The following is a 14,681-nucleotide window of genomic DNA, read 5'->3' as shown; positions in this document are numbered from 1 at the left end:
TAAAAATACACAGAAACGAACTGCAAAGAGATGAGAGGTAGTTACAAAAGATACAAACACACACAGAGATAATAAAGCAAACTAAGAAATCTAGAAAGTGAGAAAATGAACAGAGGAAAGAAATAAAACTGCAGAGACAGTGAGGTAGTCTCTGCGGTTTTAACAATTGCTACAACTAGACACTGTAGGTACAAAAGGCAGATAAACAGGGAAATAAAACAACCATAGAGATGCTTAAAAAAACAGCTACACAAACCCAGAATAAAACTACATGGAGATGCCAAAATCCATTGAGAGACTAAAACAAGGAGATAAAATATCTCCAAAAAGAGTCAAAACAACTACAAACAGATACTGTAGAGGTTAAACAGCAGTCAAATGGCCTTTATAGAGATAGAAAACAACTATGAATTGGTAGAAAACAATAATAAAGTACCGCAAAACATTCCCAAGAGACCAAAATGACACGAATGGTATACAAAACAATCACAAAGAGATAAATGAGATACAAATTGATGCGTCATTTTCATATGGACTAAACCACCCATCCAAACAGAAAACCATACGCAAAAATCTAAAAAGCAACAAAATCCCCACATCGAGACAGAATGACTACAGAGTGCAAGAAATGGCCACAAGATGCTGAAAAATAACAACAAAGGGACCGTGAACGGTGACAAAAGCTGTAGACAGACAAAGTGGCTACAAACAGGAGGATTCATGTAATAACCTTCACATAAGTGACAAAAAAAACAATGATAAAGTGGCAAAACCAGCTACAAACAGGCTGTAATCAGCTACGGTGAGACAGAAGAAAAAACTATGAAGAGATGTCAACCAGACATAAAAGACACAATAGACAAAAGAGAAATTGATAAAAGGACCACAAGAAATGATACAAAGACTATAAAGCAACACAGGCGGTTAAAGTTACAGACAGGAAGTGACTAAAAAGAGGTGCTGGACAGCTACCAAAGACACAGATTTACAATGAAGAAAGACAGAGGAACTACAAAGACATATCATGAAGATACAGTGCAGACAAAGTGGCTACAAAAAGATAGAAAGCAACCAAAAATGCATAAAGAACAGCAAGAAAGTAGCTCAATGCATCCACAACGATAAGTCATATTATTAAAAATGTTAGTGTTGCAAAGAGACACGAGGCTACAACATAAAGAAACAAAATGACAAACTTCAGCAGAGATGGACTGATAGAGACTTCCTCTATCAGCTGTTTTAACAGAAGTTTTATATGTGCTGCATAATGATCAACCTGACAGAGTTCCTGAGATAATAAACTCATTAACACTGAATAAATTCAAGCACAACGCAATAAGAATTTCCCCTTTATTTTACGAAAAGATAATAACGTTTGTGAGTGCATCGTTACAAAAAGTTCTTTGCCAACATAAAAAGGTACATTCATGCACAGTCGTACTGTGGAGTGCAGCCGGCAGCAGCCGGCAGCAGACCTTCAGCGTAACCAAATAGCTCCTGCAGTAACCTGAGATAGCGGCGTTATCTAGCACCGCTCTGACACCTCATTGTTTTACTGTTGCAACACTGTTTGTCACTCCGTCTGCGGCTACATTCATACATCACAAATATACTGTTCAGTCACCGCTGCATATGTGCCATGAGGTAAAATAACATTTAAATGTAAGAAAAGTGTACAATAAAAAAAACACACATATTAGGGTTGAGGTTTAGGTACATACAGGTGTCGCAGCTTTCCCGTGAAATTGTCACTACTTCACCGACTGTACAGCATCACTGCATATACATCTTCTTATTCAATTACATGAATAATTAGGTAAAATAAAATTATGTATAACTGTAATGTGTAATGCCACCAACTAATATTTCTTACAGGCCCATAGATTTCAATTTTAAATTGATATGATAAGTCACCACTAGATGGTGCTCTTCAGGCATAAAAATGCTGTTTTCTGCTCAGGTTGATCTGGGGTGAAAATATAAAGAAAAATGCACAACTTAGAGAACTGCTATCATTAAAAGCTCGGACATTTTATTAATACTGCACAAAATATTTTCTATATTTCTTTTTGCTATTTTGTATTTCGAGCAGCAAATTCAGCATTCAATTCACAGAGCTGTGGTCCTGATTTCAGACATGTGGGCGATACTGAGCTTCACAGCTCAGTATCTTCAATGGCCTCTGGTTCATCCAGAGTATCCAAACGTCTCTTACAGGCATCCAACAGTTTTTTCCTGGGCCCTAAAGGGATGTGGATACTGGTGAGGTCTGTATCAGAGCATAGCAACAGAGCTTCCAAGTCAATCTTCTCCCTCCTGAATATGGGCATGAACTCACTGAGACTCTGAGAGGCCAGGAAAGTCTCCAGAGGATTGTTCTCCGGCTCCATGTCCTCATCCAGCCCAAGCTCAGTCTCCTCCCAGGGCAGCTCCTGCAGATTTCTTTCTTGCAGGCTCAAAGCGCTGCCGATACTATCCTCATCGAAGCTGGGCAAGTGTCGAGGCAGTTTTCCACGCAGTCGGACGTTAGGCGCTCTCCCCACAGGTTCACTCCCTGCAACGCTTTCCTCTACCCCAATTCCAAACATGCCTCCGCTCATATAGTTCCTCCTGAAAACCATGGTCCCGAGCCCCGGTCGAGTGAACAGCGAGTCACGCCCGGAGTCTGCGCTGACCTCGGAATAAGCCGCCTCGTGGAGGCCTGGGTCGCTCATGGCACGGGAGATGGTGTCAGCATCGTCGTCAATGTCACGGGGAAACATATCGCGGATGTTGAGCCGCGACCGCTCTCTGGGGTTGGTGTAGGTGCCCTGTTTGAGGAACATCACGTCATTGCCTAGCTGCAGGCCAGACAGCGAGCGCACGCTTTTCCTCCCATCTTCGTAGATCTTGAACGTACCGTCGACCTGCTTCTTTTTCTCGAGCTTCTTCTGTATCTTGGCCTTGCCCTTGGCTGTCGAATGCAGGGTGGCCTGAAAGTGACAAATCAGACACTGTGGATCACCCAGGGGTCTTTCAGATGATGTAAATAATTACTGTAAATGTCAAACTCAAACAGAGGCAAAGTCCTGCAATGTTTTCAAGTTTTTTACTACTCGTGTATCTGTATGATCTCACTGTGGTCACCCACCCTCCCGCTGAAATCTCTCTTTACAATTGGCTAGTCAATTGGGGAAAGTTAGCTTTAAAAGTTTTGTTTCTTCTGACAGGGGTTGCATTAAAGCACAGCAAAAGATAAATAAAGGTTGTTTTGAATTGGGATTCACGCAAAGTTACTCTAGAAGAGTATAAAAGTGAAAACATGGAGCTGATAATAGATCTTCTTTTAAAAATAAAAAGCTTAACAGTGCCATTTGGGAAGCTAAGTACGTTGTTTTCAAATGACTAAGACTAAAAGGTTTTGGGGGTTAAAAGGCTGACCATCAACTGCAACTGAGTCCAGGGACAGTTATTGATCTAAGGTAGAGCTTTAAATACTAGCTAAAATGTTTCCTGCTCAGTAAAGCAGAAGCTAATGCTAAATCAGGGCTTTTGAACACAAAACCAACCACCTGCGAGTATGGCATGTTGGAGGTGACAGTGTTGAACTTGCGGCTCAGAGTGCTGCTGCTGGTGTAGCTAGAAAAGCTAATAGCGTCCAAGTTGTCTAAGGCCGCAGACTCCTTCATGAACTTCCTCGACATGCGTTCATGGTGTTTCTTCTGCAGCTTTGCGCACTCTTTGATCCGGCGCTCCGCGGCGCGAAACGCCCGATCCTTGAGCTTGCTGACCAGCTTTGGGTTGATGGTAATCTGCTTGGCGGCGATGGAGTCAAGGTAGCGAACGCAGTCCATGTGGCCCTTGGTGGCAGCCATGTCCAGCGGTGTGTGGTAGTCGTTGTCGAGACACCACACGTTGGCACCGAAAGCCACCAGGAAGGACAGGCAGTTATGGTGGCCGTTGGCAGCTGCCAGGTGGAGCGGCGTGTTCCCCCAAATGTCGCATTTGTCCGGGTCACCTCTAGAAGTCAACAGAGGAGACGCCATGTTGAATTTATACACAAAGTTTACACACTTAGACAGCTTCTAACTTTATTTGGTGCCCACTCTAGAACAGGTTCCATCCATTTCCACCAAAGATGACCATATTACGGATATCACCTCTTTATGACATCATAAAGAGCCATGCGTAAAAAATACAGGCTGAAACCAAGTGTTTAAAGGAGTTTGACTACTCGCATACACCTGGTGTTTTTATGAGCATCCACCAGTGTAACTGTGCATATGGAAGACACATATTTAAGTCTGTACCAGTATTTCACTGGAAAACAGCTGTCATATAGATATTAGTGAAGCATCTGAAAAGCACAACTCTAATGTAGAGCAACAACAACAGCAACTCCACCTCCTGCAGCTGCTGCAACGGTGACTCGTGTTAATCTGCTGTAAACTCTCCTCCTCTTCCTGTTTTCCCTCCTCCCACACGGCCGGGTCCTGATCAATAATTGAAGCGCAGCAGGTTAAACATGACAGAGGCGACTCTGCATTATTCATCTCCCACACCCAGACTCTTTTTTTCACGGACACCCAGCGAGTGTTACCACACACCATGGCAGGGTCACCACCTTTACTGGCACCAACCCTGATTTCAGTTCACGTCTGCGGTGCTGCACCCTGAGAGAACGAGTGTGGACTTGAAATCACGTATATCTGAGACGAACCATGTGGGCGTTTATTTACCTGCCAGAAAGACCAATTACATAACAAAACTGAGAAATCTATATCAGTCAACGCACAGGAAGAATCCCACTTAAGTAACTCAAAATAGCAACTGGACTGTCTGAAGCAGTAAGTCAGAGATGACAACAATGTTTCCTAGAAACAGCCCAGCAAACATGGCTGAAACATGTTTTTATCAACCACTCACGACTGGTTCCTGCTGATGGACAGATGTTGATGTTTCCGTGGACCAGTCAGACCTCTCCTGGTCTCTACTGTTAATAAAAAATACATTTCTTTGTCATCTAATTTGGTAACTAAATGATTGCACACACAGCTGACATAACATCCACTTCTTGTTTCTTTGCATAGATCTATGATGATTGTTTGCTTTGTTAACTTTCTTGTCTGGACCATCACAGTCATCGTCCCTCACTGGTTTCCACATCCCGAAGTCAGGATTTAAAACACATGTTTCTACTTTATCTGAGAATGTTTTAACTTGGTCTGAAAGGACAGGAAAAGACAATTCTGCTACACAAACTTTCCCTTGCTACAAAGTCTAAGGAAGTCCAGCAAATGCTGAAGTTACACCAGCACAGTTTCATTTTAAAACCATGTTTTTTATTAAGTTTAGACAGAAAAGACAACTATACTAAGGTAGAGTCATGTGGACTCCAGCCAATCACATCATATGAGCAAGTGTAAGCACGATGGTGGAGGGGTGATGATTTGAGCTTGTTTGTACCTGGGCACCTCACAGTGCCTGAATCGGCCATTAGCTCCGATCTATACCAACGTATTGTAGAGTCAAATGTGAGTCCATCTATCCAACAGCTAAATCTTGACCCACACCGGGTCATGCAACAAGGCCAACCCAAGCACAGCAGCAAGTTACAGCAGAATCACTAAAAAAAAGAAACGAATGGAGATGCTGCAAAGTCCAGACCTCAACCCCACTGAATGCTGCGGCAGGATCTTAAAAGAGCTGTGCATAAATGAGTGTCTGCATACGTCAATGTACTGAAGCAACAGTGAAAACAAGCACAGGTCAGGTCAGGGTGCCGGTTTTAGTTCATAGTTGAGAAAGTTGACTGCTGCTGCTCCACGTCTTCTCCTTCTCCCAGCTTTTGTCTCCATCTTCACTTAATAATTATCTATCACAGGTGAAAAGCTCAAAAAGTAATAAAAAAGAAGTCCATCCATCCATTCGCCTCCGCTTATCCTTTTCAGGGTCGCGGGGGGCGCTGGAGCCTATCCCAGCTGTTATGGGGCGAGAGGCGGGGTACAAAAAAGAAGTGTGGGCCAGAATTCCTCCACAACAATATCAGAGACTGATAAAGGGTGACGGGGTCAGTCATTTGAGAGAAGCTCAGAGTACAGCTGATACTCCTCTGCATCAAAATGAGCCACTTGAGGAATCTGACAGGGATGCTTCCTGGGTGAGGAGTTCTGGGTATGTCCTACTGGGACAGGGGTTTAGCCTGCAAAGGCGGGAGAGATTATATTCCTTGGCTTGTCTTTTGAAGCAAGTAGTCACAAGTATCAGAAAAGCATAATAGAAAAACCACCCAAATGGGAAAATCCCATAAAGAAGAGTCAGGTTTCATCTCCAAACAGGTACCACTAGTTCAGAACGTAGAACCCATTCACATCCTGGCAGTTAATACAACATGTTTTGTCTTCTTGGTGTCATTTGTCATTGGTGCTCTCACACAGCAGCAGTAATACTGGGAACTGAACAATAACTGTCCCATTTTACAGACAATGACAACTCATGACAATCATTATGGACATTTGGGGCGTGCTGACACCGGCTGCTCTCTGGCAGAAAGCATCATGCCCTTCCTGTGTTTTAAATGCACTTGAGAACAGCATGCAGCAACACCACATATGAGCGGGCAGAGGGAGGTAAGGGGTCTTCACCCCTTCTCTATTCGCCATAGGAGCGGGGAGCTGGGAGGGGAAGTTGGCCGTCTGGTCAGAGTCTGGGATGCAGGGCCTCCCTGCTGCTGCAGGACTGGGGAGGTCTGCTTGTCTCCACCTCAGGGAAAAGGGTAACAGGGTCCAGGGTACCTGGACCTGGAGTATAGAGCATGTTTGGGGAGTGTGAGTACGGTGTCCATCTGTGTTTGTCCCCACATTGGGCGAGTGCCCTGTATTTGTATATGTGTGCATGAGGGTGAGAGTGCATGTTTGTGTCTGTGTGTGTCTGGTTGTCTGTGTCTATTTTTCAGGTCAGGTCTTAGACTCCACCTCTCTGGGAACATCTCCGGCCCCCTCAGGTGTGGTTTGGTGGTTTTTGGTGACCGGGGCTGGGTGCTTAGATATGTACCGTCTCATTCCCGGTGGCTGCTTGGCAGGACCTGGCGCTCGTGCCTCGGCCGGTTTCAACAATGGCAAGTTGACTTCCACCACTACTTAAACGACTGATTTAAATTCTTCATATGCAATGTCTGAAAATCATCACAACCTGCTTAGAGTTTGTCTTAAAGGATTTAAAGGACTCTGAGAGGATGAGGAAAAGCATTTTGAGCTTAACTATTCAGCGTCTGTGTCTGTTGAACAACAGGCTCTACACTTCATCTGCCAACACCATCCTGACAGTAAGGTAAGCCAGTGGTAGCATCCGCAAAAACAGAGACAGGAAACTGGTCAGAACTGAGAGAAGGCCAGGGAAGTGACGGTCCTTGGAAGAAAGCTCTATGTCAGGGTGCAGAGACCTGAGACTGAGAGGATGGTTCACCTTACAGCTGCACAACAACCCAAAGCAAACAGATGAGACAACACTGGAGCAGTACCAGGACAAGTCTCTAAATATCCACACTTCAATCCCACAAACCTCTGTGGAGAGACCTGAACGTGGCACTTCACAGATGCTTCTCATCCATTCTAAGCTTTAACTGATCGGTAAGGAATAAAAGAAGAAAGCGCCCAAATCCGTGTGCAAACCTGCAGCGGCCCAAGAAACAGAAGCACATTCCAAAGGGGCTTTGACATAGTGCTGAATACATAGTGCTAAAAGTGCTAAAGTAGTAGCACTAAAGTGCACTAAAGTAGTGCTAAAGCAGAGAGAGATCCAAGTTAAAAAATACAGTATCATTATCATTTATCAAGTGTAAATATAAAGTGAACAAATTTCTCTGTATTTGTGTAAAATGGCAATGGCAACAAAATAAAGTAAAAAAAATAAATAAAAGCCAAAAGACAATATAACCAAACAAAAATCTGGACTTTCTACAGAAGATATTCTTTCCAGTTCTTTGATTGTAGTGTCTGATTTAGTGAAGAGTCTCTTGGTCTCCGAAGACTCGTCTCAGTCTTTACATATAAAGAAATACATGGAATTAAAAATGTTCCTATCTCAGGTATTCCTGGACAATAAACATAAATGAACCTATAACTCTCAAAGGGGCCTGAGCCCAGGCTTCGTGAGTGAAAGTCCTGTATGTGATTCATGTTATAACCATCTACATGTTTTTGGTTTCTTTATAGAAATGTGTTGCATTTTACAATCAGGAAGGGAGTCCTTGTTCCCTCCCTGATTTCTTCATTTTTTGCATTCCTGAAAAGCTATTTAAATCTACCTGGCCTAATGTGAAAAGGTAATTGCTCCCCAATTCTAATAACTGCTTGTTCCACCCTTGACAGCAAGAAGTGCAATATACTGGTAATGAGTCTTTCTCATTGTCTTCCTTGGCCCACTCTTCTTTTCAGGATTGTTTTAATTAAGGTTCAAGGTTCAAGGTTAATTAAAACAATCCTGAAAAGAAGAGTGGGCCAAGGAAGACAATGAGAAAGACTCATTACCAGTATATTGCACTTCTGAGCACTTCTTGCTGTCAAGGGTGGAACAAGCAGTTAAGTTAAGTCACATTTGATGGATTTCCTGCATGAACGGTCTGTTTGGGGTTATACCAAAGCCTCTCAATCAGATTTAAGTCCGGACTTTGACCAGGTCGCTCCAAAACCTTCATTTGTTTTAGACATTCAGAGCTGCCTGTGCTGGTATGTTTTGGGTCAGCTTTAGATCCCCAAAAGTCTTGAGGGTATTTTTTTATTGGCTTTTGGGTTCTTTCTTTGAAGCAGTGGTTTTCTCCTTGGAACTCTCCCACGGAGGCCACTTGTGCCCACTCTCTTTCTTATGAAGTCTGACCTTAACTGAGGTGAGCGGAGCCTTCAGTTGTTCAGATGTTGTTCTGGGTTCTTTTTTGACCTCCTGGATGAGTCGTCGATGTGTTCTTGGAGTAATTGTGGTAAAACAACTACTCCTGGGAAGGTTCGCCACTCAGATTTTGTCCATTTGTGAATAAGGGCTCACATTGTGAAAGCTTTGGCTTTGTAACCCTTTAAGCCTGGGCGGAGCAGTGAAACTGAACTCAGCTTTCAAAAAATGTAGTTAATCACAGTCAACTCGTGATTTAAGACGAGGGACAATTACTTTTTCACACAGCCCAACATAGGTTTGGATAACTTTTTTCCCCTTAATAAATAAAATCATTATTTAAAAACTACGTGTTGTGTTTACTCCTGTTATAAAAATGTGTTTGTTTGGAACGTTTAAATCTGAAAAATGATGCAAAAACTCACATCTAGGCTTAAATGCTGTTTTAGCTTGAATAGCACAAACTGGGCCAGTCAGGGCAGTACATTCAGGTCTGCGCCTGTAATCGGAGCCATATTTGTTCTTTAAATAATGATTCTGCCCACCTTTAAGTACAGTTCTTTTGTAAGCTCAGTGTCAGTGGGGTTGATGAGTGTAGATTTAGGACCTTTCCTGTTCCTGCTTCTTAAACTCTCTTGTTGTGTTCAGCGTCGCTCTCGTTGTAATGCCCGCTCTGCTGCTCAGCTTTCTTGTCTCTGCTTCGCATGCACTCGATCCATCACTCTGACCTTTGCAGTACCCTGCACTTCACTGCACGCTTTATAAAGCTGCCGCCAGCTGCATGACACACTGCACCTCGCCCTGCTGTTAATATGCTCCTTCTTAGAGAGCAATAAGCAAACAAGCTGCTTTGTTTGGGCCCTAAAGCCTCCACACGGTGCTCTCTGATACTCTACCTTACTCTATCTGTAACTTATCTGCCCTGAATATAGCATTACTCCTAATACCTGTTCGTGATTGTCTCTGTTTTCTCCAAGCTTCCGGTCAGTTTCAGTAACTGAGCTGTGTAAAAATGGCTTGTGTATAATGGCTCAATCAGATTTAAGGCTCTGCTGTGTCACGGATCAGCCCAAGCTTCATCTGTCAGATTTAATATATTGCCACCACACACAAGTGACCTTTGTATGCAATTAGGCAGTTTAAATGTACAGCCTCCATCTCTTGAAGTGCTGATTAGATTAGTGATGGGGGTTGGAGCAGTTTTATTTTCTCAGTTAAACAAAAACTAAAGAACGTTCTACGCGGTTAGATATTTCTGTAAACTGTACAGAAACTAACTCCATTTTGTCCAGTATGATACAGAAATAACTCTAGATTACACTGGAGTTTTGTGGAAGGTTGCAGCACTCTTGTGTAAATATTGAATCGACAGTCACTGTCTTTAATAAAGGTAGAAATCTGTCTGGAATCCACACCTGGAGACCAAGAAGTGATCAGGTAAGGTTTGTTAACTTGTCAAATGAGCAACCCATTTTTAAATATTTACTACCTGATATTTGGGACTATGTCTCCTTCAACTGTTCATATTTTTCTTACAGTAATTTATAGTAATTTCTTACTTTCAGCCACTAGACTGTGGTGTTTTACAGTGAACCTTGGCTAACAGACTTGAAGCAGTAAGATTTACTGCTGAAGCCATTAGGTAATCATTAGCTATTATTAATATCTAACTCTCTTCCACAGTGTGTTTTTTGTTCTGTTTTCCTACCCTCACTCCCGAACGGTCGCCCCTCCCTGAGCCTGCTTCTGCCGGTTTCTTCCTGTTAAAAGGGAGTTTTCCCTTCCCACTGTCGCCAAAGAGCTTGCTCGTAGGGGGTCAGATAATTCTATAGTTTTCACCTTGTTTTGATTTGGAGCTAAATAAATAAAAAAGAGTTACATAATGACCAGAATGAGGATGGAAAAATAGTTCATTTAAGATAGACTGATGGATGATTAGCTGCTGTGCTTCAGCATCAACTCATTGCCATGAGGTAGTTAAAATACAAGAAAGAAAAACATACAATATCCTATAATATTTTGAATTTTATTAAAGTATAAAAATCATATGAAGTATATATATCCATCCACCCATTTTAATTGTGTCGGTTTTTTTAAATTATTTCATTATTTTTAATACTGTAAATCACAATTAAAAATCTTAAATGTGTGACTTCCATATTTCCAAAATACATGAACTAATCTATCTATCTATCTATCTATCTATCTATCTATCACATATATATAATTTTTATACAACTTTTAGAGTACTTTTCTCTATTTTGGTGTGGTTCTGAACTCACCCTCTGCTCACGATGAGCCGGAGCGCCTCCAGGTTGCCGTGGTAAGCGGCCCATAAGGTCGGTGTCATCCCATCCTCGTCCGGGGCGTTCAGATCCTTCCGTGTGGCCTCCTTTAGCACGTCCAGGAAGCCGTCCCGGGCCGCCCGGTGATACCGGTCGTTCATGGCGACACCTCGGCTCAGTCCCAGTCCGGTTCCATGGAAGCCTGGATGTGGAGGTAACTGTCACTCCGGGAGTCCGGACGGCCTGCAACGGGACGTAGCGGCGAACTGACTGGTTGCTGGGAGACGAACACCAGGCGTGCTGGTTGTCAAGCAGGGGGCGTGGCCCAGACGATCCCACACACCGCCTTTCCTCATTGCTCATTACGAGCATAGAATTACTTAAAACTGAAATCTGCGAGAAAATAGTTGCCCCAGAGACGTGGCTTTGGGGCAATTATCAGCAATTTATTTATTTTTTGATCGAATTTTGAATGCTTTTTTTGTTGCCTTTTCAGCTCATTCATCATCCCCCATTCTTAAAATATTTCTCCACATGTGCATCAGAATAAATATTTTTTATTCTTTTATTTATTTAGAGATCAGAAAAGTAATGTATTATTTATTTAATGCGAAATAACAACAATAACTATATATCAGTATTTCAAAAATAATTATTGATACATAAATAATTCAAATGGATTTTACAAAAAAACATAAGCTCTTAATAAAAGCTAATTTATAAAAAAACAATTTAAATGTTAAATTTAGAAACTTACTTTCAAACTCAAAATGGCCATCCCTGCCCTCAATTTCAGTTTTGGGAGTAACTATCGGATTAGCTTCTCCATTTAGCTTTTCCTTGACTATTCTGGTCCTTCGAGAAAAACTAACGCAAATTAGCCACGGTGTGTGATGGAAGGAGCTCTCTGATTGGTTACAGAGACTCAGGCTGGCTACCTGGATTTTGTTAAGGTGCTTTTTTTGTACCGATACTTTTGTATTGCTAAACATACATAAAGGGCATTCAGTCTCGGCTTTTACACTCTGAACAACACGGAGATAAGAAGTATATGACGGGACTCTGCCGAGAAATGGAGTGCCGAAGCTCCGAGTGTGCCCCGGTTGAAGAAGGTAGCATGCTAACATGGCTAACACTAGCATCACCTTAGCTAATGAAAATATTACGTCCCAGCAGTTCTAGATAGGTACGTTTTTAGTAAGCTAATATGCTCTTCACAAATAAAGCTTGACACCGTTCAGAGCAAGCGCTGAGCCCTGTTACATTTATACACATATATAGAGCAATGGCGGCAAACTACAGCCTATAAACTCGTGATTAAAATGCTGTCTGCCCAGATGTTACCACACACCTTTCTGGTAGTTAAAGTTAATAGAACTAAAACATCTGCCAAGGCAAAGAGTAGAGATGACACGCTGCTGAATTAAGTTCATTTGTTTTAATTAGACGAGTGCACACATTCATTCTAAACTGGATATAGATGATCATCAACAGCCAGGTTCACCTAATCCCAGCCTCTCTGACACCGTATGTTAAATGATCGCATTGAATATTCAGTATATTGCAATGACTAACTGCACCTACAGTACCTATATGCAGTCAAAAATACACATGGGGAAACGTAGTTATTAATAAAGTATATTTATATTGAAAACCAAGGCTGAAATTGATTCAGTTTATTCATTTTCTCTGTATGCTCTGTAGGGACTGTCCCAATAAAGGCCCTGAACGTTGAGATCAATACAATAAATGATGTGGAAATAATTTTCGGTCATAAAGTTATTAAATCCCTGCTGATATTTTGGCTGATGTTTACATTTTCAATTGATTTGTGTTTGCAGGTTTGTTTGTTCTTGACAACTTGGACTCCTCTGGGTGAAAAGGACACACCTGCATCTGTTCCATGTCATGTTCATAGAGGATGTTATGGCTTTGACAGCACTTGGTGTTAGCTTTTTGGCATCAGGCACCCACACTGGAAAACCTGCAACCTGGACTTCATGCAGGAGAGACGCCTCAGTCATGTTCTACTCTGCGTCCTCTGCTTTAGCTCCTAATGTCTGTCTGCTTTAACGCACAATTAAAAATCATTCAAAAATTATAACTTGTTTCATGAGTTTTATTTCAGAGGAGTAAAGGTTTTTACATAAATGAATGATTGTTTGTTTTTTTTCCATTTTGCATTAGATCATACATGTGCAGATCGACAGATCACTAGTCATACTGAATTTTAATGTACAGAGCAGGTGAATGTGAATACTAAACTTTAGTTATATTCAGCAGACATCAAAGAACACCGCTATCAAGCTTAACTGGCATTTCTCTTCAGCTTATGTTCTCAAACTCCCAAGAATAATGCCTGGCTGAATAATAATTTCTGTGTGATGATTGGTAGATAGTTTACAGTGTTTGTTTTTCTGCTTGCTAAGGCTGAAAATAATGTCAGAGAAATAAGAAAAAAGAAAAAATGTCTTATTGAAAAAATTAATTTCCATATGCCCAAAAGTTCAGTTCCTCTGGACATTTTGTCTATGGGAGAGATGTTGATGAAATGTTTCTCCCAATAATAACCATTGACTCCAGTAGAATTAAATCAGCTATTTGAGACCAAAGAAAGAGCTGTTGGATGCTGAAATGCTGCCTAAAGCTGTGGGAAAGTTCAGATTCTTGCATGTGTGAAAATCACCGCTTTCACCGATTACAGATCCTCCTAACAGCTAAACCCCGTTTGCTGTTTGTATTTTTAATTTCTGCTACTTGAGATTAGTTGGACCTTGTAAGTATAAGAGCTCGGCATCATCTTTGAGCACAAAGACGTGGTCTCATACGAGGACAATGGGTTTATTTTACAGCATAGTGCAAAGTTGCCATATTGTAATATCCCCATATGATGACACATGGTCTCAGACAAATCACACACGATCCAGCATTTTACAAAGAATGCAAACTTTCTTCCTGTGTGCTGGTCGACCCTGCAAATCTTTACAGCACTTCCTGCTTCGAAAGCATAAATTTTTTATATTCATCAAGATATCAGATTTTGAAGAGGCCAGAAATGTGTGTACTCGTGTCATCTCTGCTCTTTGATTTGGCAGAGGGTTAATATGATCTAATGCATGAGCTAACAGGAAAGGGAAACGCAGTGAGGAAATGGATTTGCAGATGAGGAGTGGACTCACCATTTTTTTGTCACAAATAAATCTTTGATTTTTAAATCCATTTACTTATTTCTCTTTTTTAAATTGTTTTTTAAAGATCTTGAAGGTCTGTATTTTTTTAATGCTTTATGAAATTAGGTATTTGTAGAGAGTTTAATTATTTTTTGTGAAATCCGTTTGTGATTTGAAATATTTATTAATGAGTTAATTAATACATTTGTAATGTCTAAATAAAGAATTAAAAAGTGTATTTAATAATGCATATGCTTTGGCCCTCCATACACAGCAAGCAGACAGCTTTGTGTCATTAAAGAGTGAAAATAAAAATAATCAGCTGATCAGGTTATCGTTCCCACTCAACCATTACTGCAGCTCG

The 14,681-nt window shown here is 41.4% G+C and overlaps 1 protein-coding gene across 2 annotated transcripts; it reads right to left on the bottom strand.

The window, feature by feature from the left end:
* Window positions 1–2,010: 2,010 nt before the first annotated feature.
* ush1gb (Usher syndrome 1Gb (autosomal recessive)) lies at window positions 2,011–11,398 on the bottom strand. 2 transcript variants are annotated; one of them, XM_035908854.2, is made up of 3 exons: window positions 11,145–11,398; window positions 3,549–3,999; window positions 2,011–2,972 (listed from the first exon to the last, which is right to left on the bottom strand). In XM_035908854.2, the coding sequence occupies exons 1-3, from the start codon at window positions 11,306–11,308 to the stop codon at window positions 2,157–2,159; spliced, it is 1,431 nt and encodes a 476-aa protein (XP_035764747.1). In that variant the 5' UTR covers window positions 11,309–11,398; the 3' UTR covers window positions 2,011–2,156. The 2 variants fall into 2 exon arrangements, with proteins under 2 accessions (XP_035764747.1, XP_006793297.1); XM_006793234.3 differs by having other exon boundaries at window positions 3,552–3,999.
* Window positions 11,399–14,681: the final 3,283 nt, after the last annotated feature.

This window comes from Neolamprologus brichardi, chromosome 8, assembly GCF_056152115.1.
Source record: "Neolamprologus brichardi isolate AB-2024 chromosome 8, ASM5615211v1, whole genome shotgun sequence".
NCBI classification, from domain to species: Eukaryota; Metazoa; Chordata; class Actinopteri; order Cichliformes; family Cichlidae; genus Neolamprologus; species Neolamprologus brichardi.
The sequence above is the reverse complement of the archived record's forward strand: the minus strand, read 5'-3'. Positions and strand labels throughout refer to the sequence as shown.